The sequence below is a fragment of the Trachinotus anak genome, unplaced genomic scaffold, assembly GCF_046630095.1.
Source record: "Trachinotus anak isolate AG129_WGS33_773 ecotype Australia unplaced genomic scaffold, CSIRO_AGI_Tana_v1 ptg000032l, whole genome shotgun sequence".
NCBI lineage: Eukaryota > Metazoa > Chordata > Actinopteri > Carangiformes > Carangidae > Trachinotus > Trachinotus anak.
In genome coordinates this window covers 6,901,653-6,918,967 of record NW_027273883.1, presented here as the reverse complement: position 1 = coordinate 6,918,967, position 17,315 = coordinate 6,901,653, and the positions used below count along the sequence as shown (strand labels likewise).

The 17,315-nt window shown below is 38.0% G+C and overlaps 2 protein-coding genes across 2 annotated transcripts; both read right to left on the bottom strand.

The window, feature by feature from the left end:
* Nucleotides 1-747: 747 nt before the first annotated feature.
* Nucleotides 748-12,010, bottom strand: LOC139612909 (hemicentin-1-like). Its single transcript, XM_071469057.1, has 18 exons — nucleotides 11,971-12,010; nucleotides 11,478-11,567; nucleotides 10,632-11,045; nucleotides 9,868-10,188; nucleotides 9,403-9,651; nucleotides 8,883-9,164; nucleotides 8,498-8,782; nucleotides 7,365-7,461; nucleotides 7,231-7,263; nucleotides 6,100-6,155; nucleotides 5,561-5,668; nucleotides 4,728-5,147; nucleotides 4,216-4,536; nucleotides 3,456-4,022; nucleotides 2,708-2,983; nucleotides 2,325-2,603; nucleotides 1,739-1,835; nucleotides 748-1,637 (listed from the first exon to the last, which is right to left on the bottom strand). Exons 2-18 carry the CDS (start codon nucleotides 11,536-11,538, stop codon nucleotides 1,520-1,522), a joined length of 3,984 nt encoding a protein of 1,327 aa, XP_071325158.1. The 5' UTR covers nucleotides 11,539-11,567; nucleotides 11,971-12,010; the 3' UTR covers nucleotides 748-1,519.
* A 1,131-nt stretch (nucleotides 12,011-13,141) lies between these two features.
* Nucleotides 13,142-17,004, bottom strand: LOC139613365 (uncharacterized). Its single transcript, XM_071469953.1, has 5 exons — nucleotides 15,556-17,004; nucleotides 15,213-15,336; nucleotides 14,573-14,983; nucleotides 14,173-14,278; nucleotides 13,142-14,079 (listed from the first exon to the last, which is right to left on the bottom strand). The coding sequence occupies exons 2-5, from the start codon at nucleotides 15,271-15,273 to the stop codon at nucleotides 13,971-13,973; spliced, it is 687 nt and encodes a 228-aa protein (XP_071326054.1). The 5' UTR covers nucleotides 15,274-15,336; nucleotides 15,556-17,004; the 3' UTR covers nucleotides 13,142-13,970.
* Nucleotides 17,005-17,315: the final 311 nt, after the last annotated feature.

Here is a 17,315-nt window from a genome sequence, read left to right as displayed (position 1 = left end):
TTAAAATAAATTTTGGCATTTGGAGAAACCAACAAAGTAGAACATGAACACATGGCCGATGGCTTTGTGTTTTCAGGTTGCGCATCAGTCCGTCCCATTCTCATGAACATGATATCTCAGTAACATCTTGAGGGAATTTCTACACATTTGAATAAAAAATTTGAATTTAAAATTGGTAGTTAAGGTCAGTTTAACAAACATGTATTATTTTTCTCTGTGCTGTTTTTCTTTCATTCAGTGCATGATGGTATATATCGCTTGGCTAGTGATCATTGGTTGTACACTACTTTTTGCAGTGCATTCTGGGATACTATGAGTCCACTATATAGGACAGAACTACAAAATGGCAAACTCCCTTTATAATGAATCATAGGGAGAAGTGAATGATTTTATACACAGCCTGTAACTCAGGAACATAAGAGCACTTTTTTATTTACAGTGTGTTTTTTGTAATTTGTGGTGTGTAGGCACTGTTCTCAGTGTTGCCTTATGGTATCACAGTCATTCAAATGTCTCTGATCACTTGTAATTATGGTCAACTAAAACTGTAGTTATTTCATACTAAGCTACTATAGACCTGAAAATTACAGAAACTTTACACATTGTAAAAGTAATTATAACTGCTGTGTTATAAATCAAATATCACCAACTACAACCTGTGTGTTTCCCTCGTGCAGTGCACCATCTGAAGCGAGCAGTGACTTGAGCCAAATATTCATAGTTCTGAGTTGCAATGATAACTTTTTTTTATTGAATCAGAGTCAGAATCTGTTTTTATTGCCAAGTATGTTTTTACATATGAGGAATTTGTTTTGGTTTTTAGTAGACATAGTAAAAAGGAAAAAATATTAGCGAAGATAAAAACAAGCAAGTACTGCAGGTCAAATAACTTATATACAAATAGTAAAAAAAAAAAACGATAAAAAAAAATAAAATATTTCCAGTAGCTGCTTGTGGTGTGTGGCAAATTGATTTTTTTTCTTTTTTTTTTTTTTCTTTTTTTTTTTTACAAATAATGAGATAACTGTAACATCTCTACAAATCAAAGTGGCTTTTATTGTGTTCAGCAATTAGACAGTTCAAACATTTTCCACTTTTCAGAGAAAGAAAAATCTATACATTATCAAAGATAAAGGTGTGATCGCCATTCACCTTATAGAGTGTCACAATTACATTAAAATCTGATTTAAATTGACCCTAAAGTCCCTGTTTTTGACCTGCAAACTAAAGCTATAGATATACAGTAGATATATTTGACAGTGACCATAGTGGAAATCTCTCAGGTGTGAGGGTGTGTGATGTGTGAATGGGAGCAAGGGGTTGAGAAATATTCTGTGCTCCACCAGCTTTCCCTGTCTAAGAAAAAGGAATAAATTGAAAGCTTAAAAAACATAATTTATAATGCAAAGTATAAGCTACAGTTACATTTAAATTTGATATTGATCAAACTTTACTCTTGGTGAAAATATGATTACAGATCAGTCTGTGTCATAAAAACACAGTTTGGTACCGCCTCTTATTACACTTGTCGGTTAACAGTCTGGCCGATAACATCATATTCAGGTGATTTGTCTGTTTTCCGTAATGACATGTAAGTTCTGTCCTCTGTATCTGGTTTCACCTTTTTTCTTGAGTTCCTTTGGAGAGAAAGAAGAGTGAGTTATATGATTAGTTGTGTAAAAATCTCCAGAGCATCAACAGAGACTTCACAACATAAAATGAAGATGTAGAAACTCACCAAAGGAACACAAAGCAGATTATGAAGGCGACATTCACAATGAGAGATAGAACAGCAGTGATCAAGAAAGGCACTGCACTCAGTCCACGATGAGCTGCTGAAAGAAGTGACATAATGTAGGTTGTATAGATTAGAAGTGTTATGTTTATGCTGTAGACTCACTGTGTCTATTGTTTGGATTGGCGTTGACTGCATCATTCAATCTTTATCAACTACTGCAGCCAAGAAAAGAAAGCTGTCTTAGTAAATTTATTATGTGATAAGAGAAAGAAAATGATGCTTCACATCAGGGTCAGATCATATGTGAACTTATAACAAGAAGTAAGAAGCCCTGTAATCAGTGTGTTTATAATGAATGCTAAAAAAAACTGTGCAGAAAGTAAATGTAAGTGAAACAGTTTCCTGCAATGCATTAAATCTACACTTTGAAGAATCCAGGTGAAACGATGCACACTGGATGCATGTCATTATCTTATTTGTGGTTTCATCAAATACAGTTAACGTACATTGTGCTATGATAAATTCTAATTGATATCAGTGATTGGTGCTGATTGTTGTGTGTGTGACAGTATATGTGTGTGTTCACCTTCTTGCTTGTCTGAAGTTATGATGCTGAGGTTCCTCTTTGCTTCCTCATTCCCATTGCTGCTGACACACTCAACTACAGTGTTTCTGTGTTTTACAGTTAGGATGATGGTGCTGTTGACTCTGTGGTTTGACACACTGGTAATGACTGAGTACTCAGTGTGGTTCTTTAACAGTGGCCATCTGATGGTGGGTAAGGGAAACCCCTCACTGATACACACACAGGTCAGGACCTCCAACTGAACCTCACATGCAGAGTTTTGTAAGATCTTTGAAAACCCTGCCAACACAACAGAAGGGCATCAAAGTCACAACAATATGCTGATAGTGTTAAATACATACACATAAACTTCCTTCTCAAAAACATCAGCACAGTCTACTTACAAGTCACAGTTACATCAGCATATATAGTCACAGCCATGTCCAGATGTTTAACTGTACAGATGTACTGTCCAGAATCTCCAGCTGTCACATTAGGGACCATAAGTGTGGCTGATCCAGTGTTGCTCTGCAGGTCAGTTCCATTGTGCAGATTTGTGTTGAAGCCAAGTTTAGTCCATGTAATAAGAGACGGAGGGAAACTCTCACCGCTGCAGGTCAGATTCAGAACATCTCCCTTCTGAACAGTTGTATCCCCAGTGATACCAGGTTGTCTCATATCTGTGAAGTACATTTTAAACAAATTATTTCAACTTAAACTACAACAAATGTATGGAAAACAGATGAATTTTTTTAATTAATTGAGTGTATTTTTTTATGCTACCACTGGAGGATGCTGAAGTCAGAAACATTTTAAAGTTTCTATTATTCTAAACACGAGGCTCCAGTGGAGCTGACAACCACTTGGACACCATCACAAAGCCTCTACAGGTCTAATGACTTTAGTAAAAATCTCATTTACAACAGAAACTAAAACAAATACAGTAAAGTAAGAGCCCTGCAGTTAAAAATGCACAAATACTGAGATGGCCTAACATACTGCACATGTGAAGGCACAGTTATTCAGGGTGAATTTGTGGTATTATTGAAGTTGGTCTCTGCACTAAACTCATAGCTTTAGTTATCTGCTAAGAAAGAACTACAGTCCTGTTAATTTACTGTCTGAAAACACAAAGTTGTGCAATGTACTTACATATCACTTTTACATCAACATTTTTCTTCCAGGTGTTGTTCAGATGTTTCACTATGCAGATGTACAGCCCAGAATCTTCTACTGTCACATTAGTGATGGACAGAGTGGCCATTCCACTTCTTTCCTGCAGGAAGGTTTCAGTGTCGTTCTGCAGCTCATTTAACGTGTTGTTCTGTAGCTCAGTTAACGTGTTGTTCTGTAGCTCAGTTAACGTGTCGTTCTGCAGATCAGTGAATGTGTCGTTCTGCAGATCAGTGAATGTGTCGTTCTGCAGCTCATTTAACGTGTTGTTCTGTAGCTCAGTTAACGTGTTGTTCTGCAGATCAGTGAATGTGTCGTTCTGCAGCTCATTTAACGTGTTGTTCTGTAGCTCAGTTAACGTGTTGTTCTGTAGCTCATTTAACGTGTCGTTCTGCAGATTAGTTTCTGATCCATTTTGAATGTTTATGTCAGGAATTTTTTTCCACATGATGAGTGATGGAGGGAAACTTTCAACACTGCAGGTCAGATTTAGAGTCTCACCCTCCTTCACTCTTGTATCCCCAGTGATTCTTACTTCCTTCACATCTATGACACAAAAAGACAGGTTGCACAATCATATAGCATTGTTGAATTCATCTTTTCTGCAAGAACACAGTTGATGTTGTAAAATTCAATAGAGTTCAGACCTTCAGAAATAACATGAGAGCAAATCTATCAGCAAACATTTTAGATCAGTTAAAAGTATATTTGACAATAAAGTACAGTGTGTGCTACTCACAGGTCACATTCAGAGTCACTGTCTCCTCTGTGGTGGTGATTCCTGTGAAGCTGACCTCACAGGTGACCTGTGTGCCGTGGTGTTCAGCTGAAGCGTTAAAGGTCAAAGTTGAGCTGTGTCTGTGTAGGAAACCAGCCAGATTCTCAGTTTTGAAATCAGTGATGTTTCCTGTGATGTGAGAGTCCTTCTCTCCTGCTCCTCTCCACATCCAGGTGATTTTAGGATCCGATCCAGAGCAGAAACCAGGGGCAGTGCAGGTCAGTGTGGCCTGCTGTCCCTCTGTCAGTGGAGGAGTCATCACTGTGGGCTTCTGACTCAGACCTGATGGGAGACCAGAATTTGAATCAGGTGAACTGACATAGTCGGAGCTGCTGCAGTTCCTACTGGTTGCCCACGGAGGTCGACAAATGCCAAACATTATTTTATGTCCCATTAAGACAATAAATACACCAAATGTGTCAGCACAGTTTTAGGCACATTTTCTTGTATACATTTATTGTAGCTCTTCATACCTTTAATAGAGACAGTTGCTCTTAGAGGGTATGTAAATCCATCTTGTCTTCCATACCGGTCACCATTAACTCTGAGCTGATATGATCCAGAGTCTGACTCCTTCAGGTCATTGATGATGATGCTGCAGTTGTTCTGACTCACATCAGGCTCCAACAGTGACACTCGTCCTCTAAACTCAGACTGAACTTTCATATTGTTCTTGTTAGTGTGGAATATCATGTCTGAATCACTACATCTGTGTTTAGCTGGTTCACATTTGTACCAAACTAGATTTTGGGGTGTAAAGTCATAAACAGTAGTGAAAGAGCACGGTATCACAACACAGAGTCCAGCCTCGGCTGTTATTTCTCCTTCAGGCAGAGTGATACAGTATCCATATGGCCATGTTGAACACAGTTGTTTTCCTCCCACTGATGCACCTGTTAATGCAAACAGTAAGAGAGAAACAGAGACAGACACAATTTAAACAGATATTTTAACAATGCACCATGACATTTAATAAATGATGAAGAAAGGCTACAGGTCCTGACATATCTACTGTGCCTGTTAAATATCTATATACCTGCTGTTGTCACCAGGGTTCAGCAAACAACAGCACAATAGAATTTCAGCATTTAACACACTTATTTATCTATAATGTCTTTGGTAAACAAATGATTAATTTAAATAACAATTAGTTGTCAAGAACTGATAAATCTGGAACGGAAAAACTATTATTTCGAAGTTTGTCATTAGGGCATTTATAAAGGACATTTACTGTGGCAAATAATCGCTAACTATTTTGTTCATCTTTTTAATGTTGGCATCAAAATAAAATGACAAGGGTGAATACCTGTATCAGCATCGCTGTGTCTCATGAAGAAGAACAGAGTCGCCCAGATGAGAACAAACATCCTGATTTGATGCTTGAGACAGAAAGTATCTCTCTCCTCAGGACAAACTTAGAAATAGAAAAACAAAAAAAAAAAAATAATAAAAATGAAACTGAAATAAAGGAAGCTCCACAGTTGTCAGTCCACTTTCAAATACACATTTCTGCATATTTATTTATTCTGAGGTTATTTGAATACATTTGGCTACCACTTTACTCAGGGTGTGAATAATGTTTCTTTGTGAAGCACTTTCTTATATCTGTTCTAGAGATGTTGTATGAATAATCTCTACTACAATAAATTTCACAACACCTCAACACATCTGAGACAACATGATGTCTATCATGTGTCATGGCTCCTGTCCAACTGTATAAGAATCCCATTCCCCACCACACTTATCGTCTTTTTACGATATTAATCAGGGAGGAATGAATAACTTCATAACTCTCATCAACAGTTTAAAAGTTGTTTATCACATTAGATAAATGTTGTGTTTTACCTCTTCCTGTCTTGTTCTCCTCGTCTCTTCTTCCCACAATGAGCTCTGCAGAGTGACTGTAAATTGTGCTTGTTCCCTTTTTGTGCTAAGTGTTTTAAGGAAGTTTTCTTCACTTTACTGACTATTGCTGCTCCTCACATTTTAATACGGTTATAATGCCGTGCTGTTACATTATGCATCATACACATGTTTAGGACACTGCACATTCAAAATTGTTGTTTTAAAAATATATTGCTACCCTGAAACAGTAGATGAGAAGATTAGTTACAGAAATAAGACAAATATATTCAACCAGCAGATTCTAGACAAAAAGTTCCTGCATTCATCCCATTTCTCTAATGTGACAACAGAAAAAACACTTCTGCTTATGTGTATTATCCAATTTGAAGATACTGTTTCCTACAAAGTCTCTGCTTCATATATCATCACAGACTGTGGTTACTGTATGTGATGACTTCCTGTTGACACTTTGAGCTGCGGTTATATTCCACCAGGCTGCAACTGACGGTGACCTTAAAGCAGGGGCTTTATCAGTCAGACACATAAGGGACGTACAGACTCAGAAAGTCTATTCTATAGTACAGTATGTCAAAATATTGCATTCAAAATTAACAAGGTTATGAGGCTACAGCCATGCAGCTTTGAGCTGAATGTTAACGTCAACCTCATGGTGTCTGATGAGAGTCAAGAGATTGCTAAACCCTGAGCTGAATTACTGTGTCAATTATATAAGTAGAAGAAAATGCTACATAATAATAATTATGATCGCCACAAAGTATAGTACATACAAATTTACTTTACAACACACTGCCAAAAGTTTAAGTGAGATATTTCTACTTTACTTAAAAATGAATACATAAAAAAATACAGGTGATGTATGGTGTGTGAATGGAAGCAAGGTGTTGCAAAACATTCTGTGCTCCACCAGCTTCCCTTAGATAAGAAAAAGGTATAAAATGTAAGCTTAAAAAAAACATAATCGATAATGCAAAATATAAGATACAGTTACATTTAAATGCTATATCCATAAAACTTTACTAATGTTGAAAATATGATTTGACAGATCAGTCTGTAACGGAGTTTAGTACCACCTCCTATTACACTTGTCAGCCCAGGCCAATAACATCATACACTGTATCTGGCTTCACCTTTTTTCTCAAGTTCCTTTGGAGAGAAAGAAGAGTGATTTGTATGATTAGTTGTGTAAAAGTCTCCAGAGCATCAACAGAGCCTTCATAACATAAAATGAAGATGTAGAAACTCACCAAAGGAACACAAAGCCGATTATGAAGGCGACATTCACAATGAGAGATAGAACAGCAGTGATCAAGAAAGGCACTGCACTCAGTCCACGATGAGCTGCTGAAAGAAGTGACGTAAGAGATGGTTACGTTTATGCTGTAGACTCTCTGTGTTAACTACTCACTACCATTTACTCAGTTACCTGTAAATGATTGTTACTGAAAACACCACAACTTCTCTAATTATATTATTAGTAACTAGAGTTACCACCTCGCGGTTGTACGCCTCCACCACTCAAAGTAGTTTCAGATTACATCCCTGTTTATACACGGTCGTATAAAATATGAACCATTTGTGTGAAATTTTCATGTCATAATTGCTGTGTGAAGTCTTCAGTAATGGCTAAAAAGTGTTTTGTCAGGTCACACTGACCTTGACCTTTGACCAGTAAAATCTAATCAGTTTGCTCTTGAGTTCAAGTGAATGTTAGCACAGTAATTGCAAGAAATCCCTTCAAAGACCTACAGAGGTTGCACTGCACACAGCTCTACAAAGAAGGAACAGGACAAATCACAATGTTGGACGCGTTTTTATATTGATATATGATATATGATGAGAAGTGTGGATAAATCTTCGGTTTGTCATGAAACTGTGGTAGGACAAATTTGGGTGATGAATAAGAAATAGGCTACTGAGGTGGATCTACCAGGTAGTAAGGAAGTCTCTGCAGAGCCTCATGTGTCATGGATGTCAAAGAAGCATTGTTGTTCATCGTTGTGCAACACCAACCCTTCTGAGGCTCGTTTCTAATGTTCCAACTGACCAAACATCTGAGGCTCATCTTCAGCACCAGGTTTTTGCTGGTCAGTCATGGAATCACTTTCTGCTGCCACCAATATGCCCATGGGTGCTTACAAGTGTATTTGCAATCTAAACAACATGGGCAGTGGACAGGAATTGACAACTTTGTGCCACTTTGCACTGGGTGTAAGAAAGGGCCCACACCCTCTTTGACACTCTACATCAAAGTCAAATAAAATGTGAGAGTATGACTTCCTCTTTTTTATTGCTGCTGACAAACTCAACAACAGTTTTGATCTTTTACAGTTAATCTGGATTAATGAAAAAGTCAGTGAAGCAGTTGTGAACAACTTACCATGTTGTTTTAAGTCATTTGTTGGGATGCTGAGGTTCTCTTTTGATTCCCCATTTTCATTGCTGCTGACACACTGAACAACAGTGTTACTGGGATCTTTTACAGTTAGGATGATAGTGTTGTTGACTGTGTGGTCTGTCATCGTGGTACTGACTAAGTGCACAATGTAGTTTTCCAACAGCGGCCATTTGATGGTGGGTAAAGGAGACCCCTCACTGACACACACACAGGTCAGGAGCTCTGACTGAACCTCACATGCAGAACTACTTAGGATCCTTGGAAAAACTGCACACACACGAAAAGGATATCAAAGTCACAGCAACCACACGCTAAGCCGATATGAACATTGCTTTGCTTTTAAAGGGAACTAGTGCAGTTCACTTACATTTCACAGTGACTTCAGAACGTGTGGTCAGAGCAGTGATCACATGTTTTGCTGTACAGACGTACTGTCCAGAATCTTCTGCCGTTACGTTAGAGATGAGGAGAGTGGCTGTTCCAGTGTCATTCTGCAGGATGGTCTTGGTTTCTCTTGTCAGGTTTTTGTTGGAACCAAGTTTAGTCCATATGATATCCAATGGACGGAAACTTCCAGCACTGCAGGTCAGATTCAGAGCATCGCCCATCTTAACAGTTGCCATTCCAGTGATTACAGGTTTCTTTAAATCTTTAAGACAAAATTTTTGACAAATTATTGGAATTTGTCTGGAAAACAATTTCTTTTTATTCTGAATGTGGCTCCAGACTCTGAAAACTACCTGAAACTAAAAGCCTTAAAATGTTGTTTAAGACATGTAAGTAAAATTTTATTAAACTTGATAAAACTCTATCATAATGAAAACATCTGATAATGAAGAACACAACTTTGAATTTCCTTTCCAGGAACATTTGCCATATGCACTCACATAATGTCACATTTTTCATCAGGGTGTTGTTCAGATGTTTTGCTGTACAGATGTATTGTCCAAAATCGTCTGCTGTCATTTTGTGGATGATAAGAGGGGCTGATCCTCTGTGTTCCTGCAGGTTTTTGTTGGAGCCATTTTTAGTCCATTTAATTAAAGATGCAGGGAAACTATCAACACTGCAGGTCAGATTCAGAACATCACCCCTCTCCAGAGTTGTAGTTCCACTGATTTTCATGTCTTTCACATCTGAGAAAATATGTCAGCAGAGAAAAAAACTCTCAGTTTAGGAAAAACTGTTCTCCTTTTATTGGTTAAAAGCTTCAAGACGAGATAAAATGTTTTCATGATAGGGCCGAAATGTTTCACCTCACAGCTGCAGTTATGAAACAGTTCAATTTAAGTATATCAGCACTGATCTGAGAGAGTGTTTTGTGAATAATGTACAGTTTGTGCTATACTCACAGGTCACACTCAGTGTTACTGTCTTCTCTGTAGTCAGTTTTCCTGTGAAGCTGACCTCACAGGTGACCTGTGTCCCGTGGTGTTCAGCTGAAGCGTTCAAGGTCAAAGTTGAGCTGTGTCTCTGCGTGATGGCGATCAGATTCTCAGTTTTGAAATCAGTGATGTGTCCTGTGATGTGAGAGTCCTTCTCTCCTGCTCCTCTCCACATCCAGGTGATTTTAGGATCTGATCCAGAGCAGAGACCAGGAGCAGTGCAGGTCAGTGTGGCCTGCTGTCCCTCTGCCAGTGGAGGAGTCATCACTGTGGGCTTCTGACTCAGACCTGATGGGAAAGGAAATATAAAAAGAGCATTAGAAGGAGTTATTCGATGAGTAGAATCAGCCTGGAGGTCATTACTGGCTTCAAATTACATTCAAAATAATCATTTACTTTGTTTAACATTTTGAACAGCCAATAAGTCTGAGATATGACAGGAAAGTAGTGTTTCAGAGGATGATGAAGGCCAAACATTACCTTTTGCCTCATTAAAGGATTAGTTTGTCCAAATCACACACAAAAAAATTATCCCATTCTGTCATCACTTTTCATTAAGACTAAAAATAAAAGCAATAATAAATATCAAAATATTAATAAAGAAATAATATTTCCATTCACGTCCATTGCGTTGCGGTGGCAGCAGAAACCTCACAGTTTGTGTTGATACATATTACACTGTAACTTTAACAAATAACAGCTACACTGTAGGTATTTGTTATGTCTGTTACCTGTAACAGCAATAGTTGCTTTTTCTTTGAATATGAAGGAAGACTCCGACCCACTCTGGAAACCAACAAGTGTGAGTTGATATGATCCAGAGTCTGACTCCTTCAGGTCGTTGATGATGATGCTGCAGTTTTGCTGTTTCAGGTCAGGCTCCAACAGTGACACTCGTCCTCTAAACGCAGACTGAACATTTCCATTGTAACTGGAGTCAAATATTGGTGTGTCAGATAGGCCACATTTTACACAAGGTGGATCACATTTGTACCAAATTACAGTTTTGACATCAAAACCAGCAGCAGCAGTGAAAGAGCACGGTATCACAGCACAGAGTCCAGCCTCTGCTTTTATATCTGATCCGCTAAGGGTGATACAGTAATGGGTCATTTGGCAGTGTTTTTTTCCTCCAGGAAAGGAACCTGTTAATGAAGAGAGGGAGAAAGAAACAAATTTTAAAAAGAGAAATAGGATATATTTTTACATATTAAGACTTTACAGATTAAGATTAAGATACAGATTAAAGAGTTCCTTTACTAAAAGGTATCTGCCTATTTGCATTAGGCCACCGTCTGTCTGTTGATGTATTTTTTCTCATCCATAATGTTACCAAAATCATCTCTGATTATAAACGCAAAAATTATACTATTCCTAAATAGAACATTTAACATAAGATTTTTTTATAATGTGGCAAGTGATTTCTTCATTTGAATTTAAATTATATGTAAAAACTATTTATCCCATAGTCGTAGCTGTTGAATCTGAATGGGCAATATTAGTTTTTCAGTATATTTACATTTCAAAGGATAAATATTGGAGTAATGACAAGATTACATTAAAGTTACAAACTCTACCTGCGTCAGCACGGTTGCCTCTCACGGAGAAGAGCAGAGTCGCCCAGATGAGAATCAACATCCTGATTCAATGATTGAAACAGTCAGTACCTGCAGGACAAATTCTTTCATCAAACGCAGATCAGTTGATGAAAACAGCTCCACAGCACAGATTAAAATATAGGATGTTGTATATTCAGCTATTCCGTGGACAGGTTAATAAATTTCTATTTACCCGGGGGTGCAGCTATCCGGAAATATTTATTTTCACCATCTGCTCTAGAGAGGTTTAAGGTTGTGAATTCTACTTAGTTACAACTGCTAACCAACAGCTCCAACACAAAACATGTCTATAATTTCTACTACCATAACCTGAGCATCACACACTTGCACCACCACTGTTTATATTACTTTGTAAGTAAAGTCAGAAATATGGGAAACATTTATTTTTTTTAAATTAAGGAAAAAAACAATAATATTCCAGTTAAAAACTATAAAGAAACTTGAGTTTTACCTCTGTCTGTCCCTTCTTTCCACTGTGATCTCTGCTGAGTGTCTGTTTTGCTCACCTCCTCCTCCTTTTACACTTGTGTCTTTGTGCTAAAAGTTTTGTGCAAATTTGTTTGTTTTGTGGTTTTGCAAGTGCATGCATACGGCTATTTCCTGGAGGTGTTCTCAGTGTATCTTATTAACTCTCTGTTCACAGTTAAAGGTGTGAGTTTGACACTATGCCTAGCTAAGAACTGGCTGAAATTCTGTCACAGTGAGTTACTGTACAATCACTTTAGAAACTGCAAACATGGAAGAGTCCCACAGTGTGTAACTGACAGCTGATTGGTTGTATCGCAACTGCAACCAGTGTGTTCCCTCCACGGCTGGGTCGTCCCTTGACCCTAAAGTGGAGGGAGTGGTTTGATTTCCTGTTCCTACTTTTCACATGACAAAGTGTCCTTGAGCAAGATGTCAAACGTGAGATTGATCCAAATGAGCAGGGGATTTCCCATTCTGCTGTGGTAGGTACTGCCCGCTCAGTTTTAGTTCTGTGAGTCACGTTGTTTCCTATTTCTATCACCTGTTAAAACTGTTGATTAACATTATGAGAAATACATGATGGAATTATAATGATGACAATAGGTTGTGATTTGACTTTGTGGCTTGATCGATATACTCTTATAGTTTGACACCTGTCATTGTGACCAAGTCCAAGTTAGTTTGTATGTTTTCTGTTGCTCGTATGATTAAAATTTTCTTCATCAAGTGCTCGCTTAAAGGTTTCAGGCTGATTTGAACAAATATTTAGCTCAAGGCGTGTTCATGCACCTAGGACTGGTGTGACAAATATCACACTTGAGACTATACGTTTCTGTCTGTGGATGTCTCATTTAAGGACATTTGAAGTTATTGAAGTTAGTGGAAGTTATTGGTGTCATACAGAAACACTGGAATTTTTGTAGTACGAACATCAAAGGAACACTGGTAAATAAATTCAGGGGGCTGAGAGTAATTTTATAAAAATCACAGTGTCAGAGCTGGTTGAAGGTTAAAGAATAAGTAAAGTTGCTCGGCTGGGTCCCCTCAGAGCCCAGCAGCAGACATGTATAACTGTACTGGAACTCTGCCTCTCTGAGGTGTGAAGTTGTGTGTTGTATGTAAGGCTTCACAAAAGAATGTCTGCTCAGTTGACATCTTCTGGATAATTTAAGGTTTATTAAATGAAAACAAAAGGGGAAAATAGCATACTCCACAATTCAAAAAATAAATTACAATACAGGAAACATTTTACCCACTCCAGAAAGTCGCATGCATGAAATATTATGTGGTGAATTAGGATTCAACAGATCAGACCAATTGGGAGAACTGATGGGCCACTACACAAATGAGAGAGATATGGCTGTGTTGCTGTGTGGCCCACACTGGTTCTGTGTAGCCATCAGTTAAAAAACTAGAACTACTGCCCACTGCCGTTGTGTCCCCCCATCAACCAGCCAAGTTGCAGGAAATATGGTCACAAGCTCCCCCTCCTGAGAAGCTACTTTGTTCTTGTAGTTGTGGACTGCAATAATAAATTACAATAATAAAGTCATCATTGAATCTGTAATTGAATTGTGTAAATAATAATTGGACTAATTGGACATTTCAAAATTATATAAATATAATTGATGCTCAGGTGTTACTATTTTGTGCGTTGTTCTACTAATCATACATAGTTAATTTAACCTGTTTACTGCATGATTCTTGTAAAGTGTAACATGTGCTGTATGTGATGGTGTGACTCCAGATGGGTTTTGGTGCTCCGGTCTTACTCAAAAGTCCTGGGATGATATTTATTCCTACCCACCGCAGGAATAATCGAATACACATTCACATGGTATGGAAATACTGCATATGTAGACATTCAAACAAACTTCATGATGCAGAAGAGTCAGCAACAAATTTCCATCAGAATCATTTTCAGTGTAGGAAATCCTTCCATGAAGCTGTGTGAAAGACATCCCAGAGGCATGTAAAGACTTGTCACTTTAGCGGCTGGGCAATAACATCGTACTCTGGCGCTTGCTCTTTTTTCTGCAGGGACATGTACGTTCCATCCTCCTGATTTGGTTTCACCTTCTTTCTTGCGTTCCTTTGGAGAGAAGAAACAGCAACCCATTATTTGTTGTCTGAAAGTCTCCAGTGCTTTAAAAGAGCCCTCAAAACAAGAAATGTAGAAACATACCACAGGAACAGTATACAGATAATGCAGAAGACATTCACACTGAGCGATGCACCAGCAATGGCCCAGGGAAGGACTGTACTGGGTCCATGACGTTGCACAAAATCTCCTATAAGAAATAAAAATAAGTATTGTCAAGGTGATGCATTTATTCTGGATACTTAGTGAGGACTTTATTTACCACATGAACAAGTCATAGTTCACTTAAATTTGGGTTAAAATAGTCTGTTAAACACCTCAATGAGGCAACCAGTAGGAGCTGCTGCAGTTCCTACTGGTTGCCCACAGAGGTCGACAGATGCCAAACATTACTTAATGTCCCATTATGACAATAAATACATCAAATATGTCAGTGCAGTTTTAGGCACATTTTCTTGTATACATTTATTTTACCTCTTCATACCTTTAATAGAGACAGTTGCTCTTAGAGGGTATGTAAATCCAGTTTGTCTTCTATACAGGTCACCATCAACTCTGAGCTGATAAAATCCAGAGTCTGACCCCGTCAGGTCAGTGATGATGATGCTGCAGTTGTTCTGACTCACATCAGGCTCCAACAGTGACACTCGTCCTCTAAACTCAGAGTGAACTTCTGTGTCGTTCTTGTTAGTGTGGAATATCATGTCTGAATCACTACATCTTTGTTTAGCGGGTTCACATTTGTACCAAACTAGATTTTGGGGTGTAAAGCCATAAACAGTAGTGAAAGAGCACGGTATCACAACACAGAGTCCAGCCTCAGCTGTTATTTCTCCTTCAGGCAGAGTGATACAGAATCCATATGAACACGTTTCTCTTCCTCCCACTGATGCACCTGTTAATGCAAACAGTAAGAGAGAAACAGAGACAGACACAATTTAAACAGATATTTTAACAATGCACCATGACATTTAATAAATGATGAAGAAAGGCTACAGCTCCTGACATAGAACATCAGCTATTTTATTACATCTATTAAGAACATTTATTGTGGCAAATAATTGCTAAATATTTTGTTCATCTTTTTAATGTTGGCATCATAATAAAATGACAAGGGTGAATACCTGTATCGGCATCGCTGTGTCTCATGAAGAAGAACAGAGTCGCCCAGATGAGAACAAACATCCTGATTTGATGCTTGAGACAGAAAGTATCTCTCTCCTCAGGACAAACCTAGAAATAACAAAACTAAAAACACAAAAAATTCAGTAAACTTGCAGGAAGTTCAGCTGATGAAACTAAAATAAAGAAAGTGCCACAGTTGTCAGTCCACTGTCAAATACACATTTCTGCATATTTATTTATTCTGCGGTTACTTGAACTAAATTTGCCTATGACATCTGTTCTAGAGATGCTGTATGAATAAACACTAGTTGTTCATCACATTAGATAAATGTTGTGTTTTACCTCTTCCTGTCTTGTTCTCCTCGTCTCTTCTTCCCACAATGGGCTCTGCAGAGTGACTGTAAATTGTGCTTGTTCCCTTTTTGTGCCAAGTGTTTTTAGGAAGTTTTCTTCACTTTACTGACTATTGCTGCTCCTCAGATTGCCACATTTTAATACGGTTATAATGCCGTGCTGTTACATTATGCATCATACATATGTTTGGGACACTGCACATTAGAAAGGAAACTGTTTTTGTTATTTTTTATTTTTTGTTTTATGTAAAGTTTACATGACTAATCAATGACTGTGGTGCAAAAGCCTTCAAAATAGGCGAGTATCTGTTGAAAAGAAAATGTTGCTACCATGAAACACTAGATGAGTTTAGTTATTTAAAAAAAAGACAAATACATTAAACCAGCAGATTCTAGACAAAAAGTTCCTGCATTCATCCCATTTCTCTAATGTGACAACAGAAAAAACACTTCTGTTTATGTGTATTATCCTATTTGAAGATACTGTTTCCTACAAAGTCTCCATAGTAATTATTCAGCAGTAATAATTTGGCTTTATATATCATCACAGACTGTGGTTACTGTATGTGATGACTTCCTGTCGACACTTTGAGCTGCGGTTATATTCCACCAGGCTGCAACTGACGGTGACTTAAAGCAGGGGCTTTATCAGTCAGACACATAAGGGACGTACAGACTCAGAAAGTCTATTCTATAGTACAGTATGTCAAAATACTGCATTCAAAATTTAACAAGGCTACGAGCCTACAGCCATGCAGCTTTGAGCTGAATGCTAACATCAGCAGACTAATTATATGTTTGCAATTCACCCTGAGGGACATGTGAATGTGTGCAACAATTTTCAAGGCAATCCATTCAAAAGTTCTTTAGGCATTTAACTCAAATCCAAACCCAGAACTGTCAACTTCATGGTGGCATTTGATACAAAATTGAATAGAAATCCAATAGATGTTGAGATATTTCAGTGGTGGACCAGTGAACATCATTGCCATCCCCAAAGCCATGCTGATACTGTGCCTTAAAACTGTTCTGTAATTGGCAGGATGCGGGCTTAATTCCAATAATCCCTGGTCCTGTTTTTCTACATGTTCAGATAAAATAGGAAAGAGTAATTATTTATTTGGAAAGTCTGTCTGCAGAGTAACATTTGAAAAGGTTTCCCTTTAACCCTCACCATAACGTTAAATGCTTTACTAATTTCTGGTTGAATATTTGTATATACATTGATGAATCACTGTTGATCATTAGAATGTCCAACAAAGAATAGTGAAATGTTACAAATACCCTGTGAACTCTTTTCTCTCTTAAACTAGATCAACTGTCTAAATACAGTGTAACCAGAAAAGGTATCTTTGAGCACACCTAGGGAATGAATAAATCTTTAAACAAAGTCCCACAGTGTTTGTGCTGCATTGATGTTCTCATTGGCAAAACAACACACTTTGCAAAGCCTTGTTTGTGAGGGTTGTTTCAGTTTGACCATATGAAGCTGCATTTTAACAGGGCGTCAATATTTTTCTGTTTTGCTCATTTCACCAAAGTGAAACCAAAAAGTATCTAGAGACCTTCTTGTGAAGGGATCACACCAGGCACGATGCCCGTCAACATGTTGACGTTCGGACCCCATGAAGTCCCCCATGTAGTCATTCCTACATTATTACATGAGTAATCAGCTCTCATGGGTCAGAGCACACCCATCTTTAAACTCAGTCTTCATTTTGATCTCAACTACACAAGTTAAAGTTTTGT

Bases quoted from the DNA above. Each gene is read 5' to 3' on its own strand.
- LOC139613365 (XM_071469953.1), bottom strand. From the start codon at position 15,273: ATGTTTGTTCTCATCTGGGCGACTCTGTTCTTCTTCATGAGACACAGC. The intron at 14,984-15,212 runs GTATTCACCCTT...TTGCATTAACAG, and splicing joins ACACAGCGATGCCGATACAG to GTGCATCAGTGGGAGGAAGA. The intron at 14,080-14,172 runs GTATGTTTCTAC...TTCTCTCCAAAG, and splicing joins ATCTGTATACTGTTCCTGTG to GAACGCAAGAAAGAAGGTGA.
- LOC139612909 (XM_071469057.1), bottom strand. From the start codon at position 11,538: ATGTTGATTCTCATCTGGGCGACTCTGCTCTTCTCCGTGAGAGGCAAC. The intron at 4,537-4,727 runs GTATGAAGAGCT...GTCTCCCATCAG, and splicing joins AGCAACTGTCTCTATTAAAG to GTCTGAGTCAGAAGCCCACA. The intron at 1,638-1,738 runs GTGAGTTTCTAC...TTCTCTCCAAAG, and splicing joins ATCTGCTTTGTGTTCCTTTG to GAACTCAAGAAAAAAGGTGA.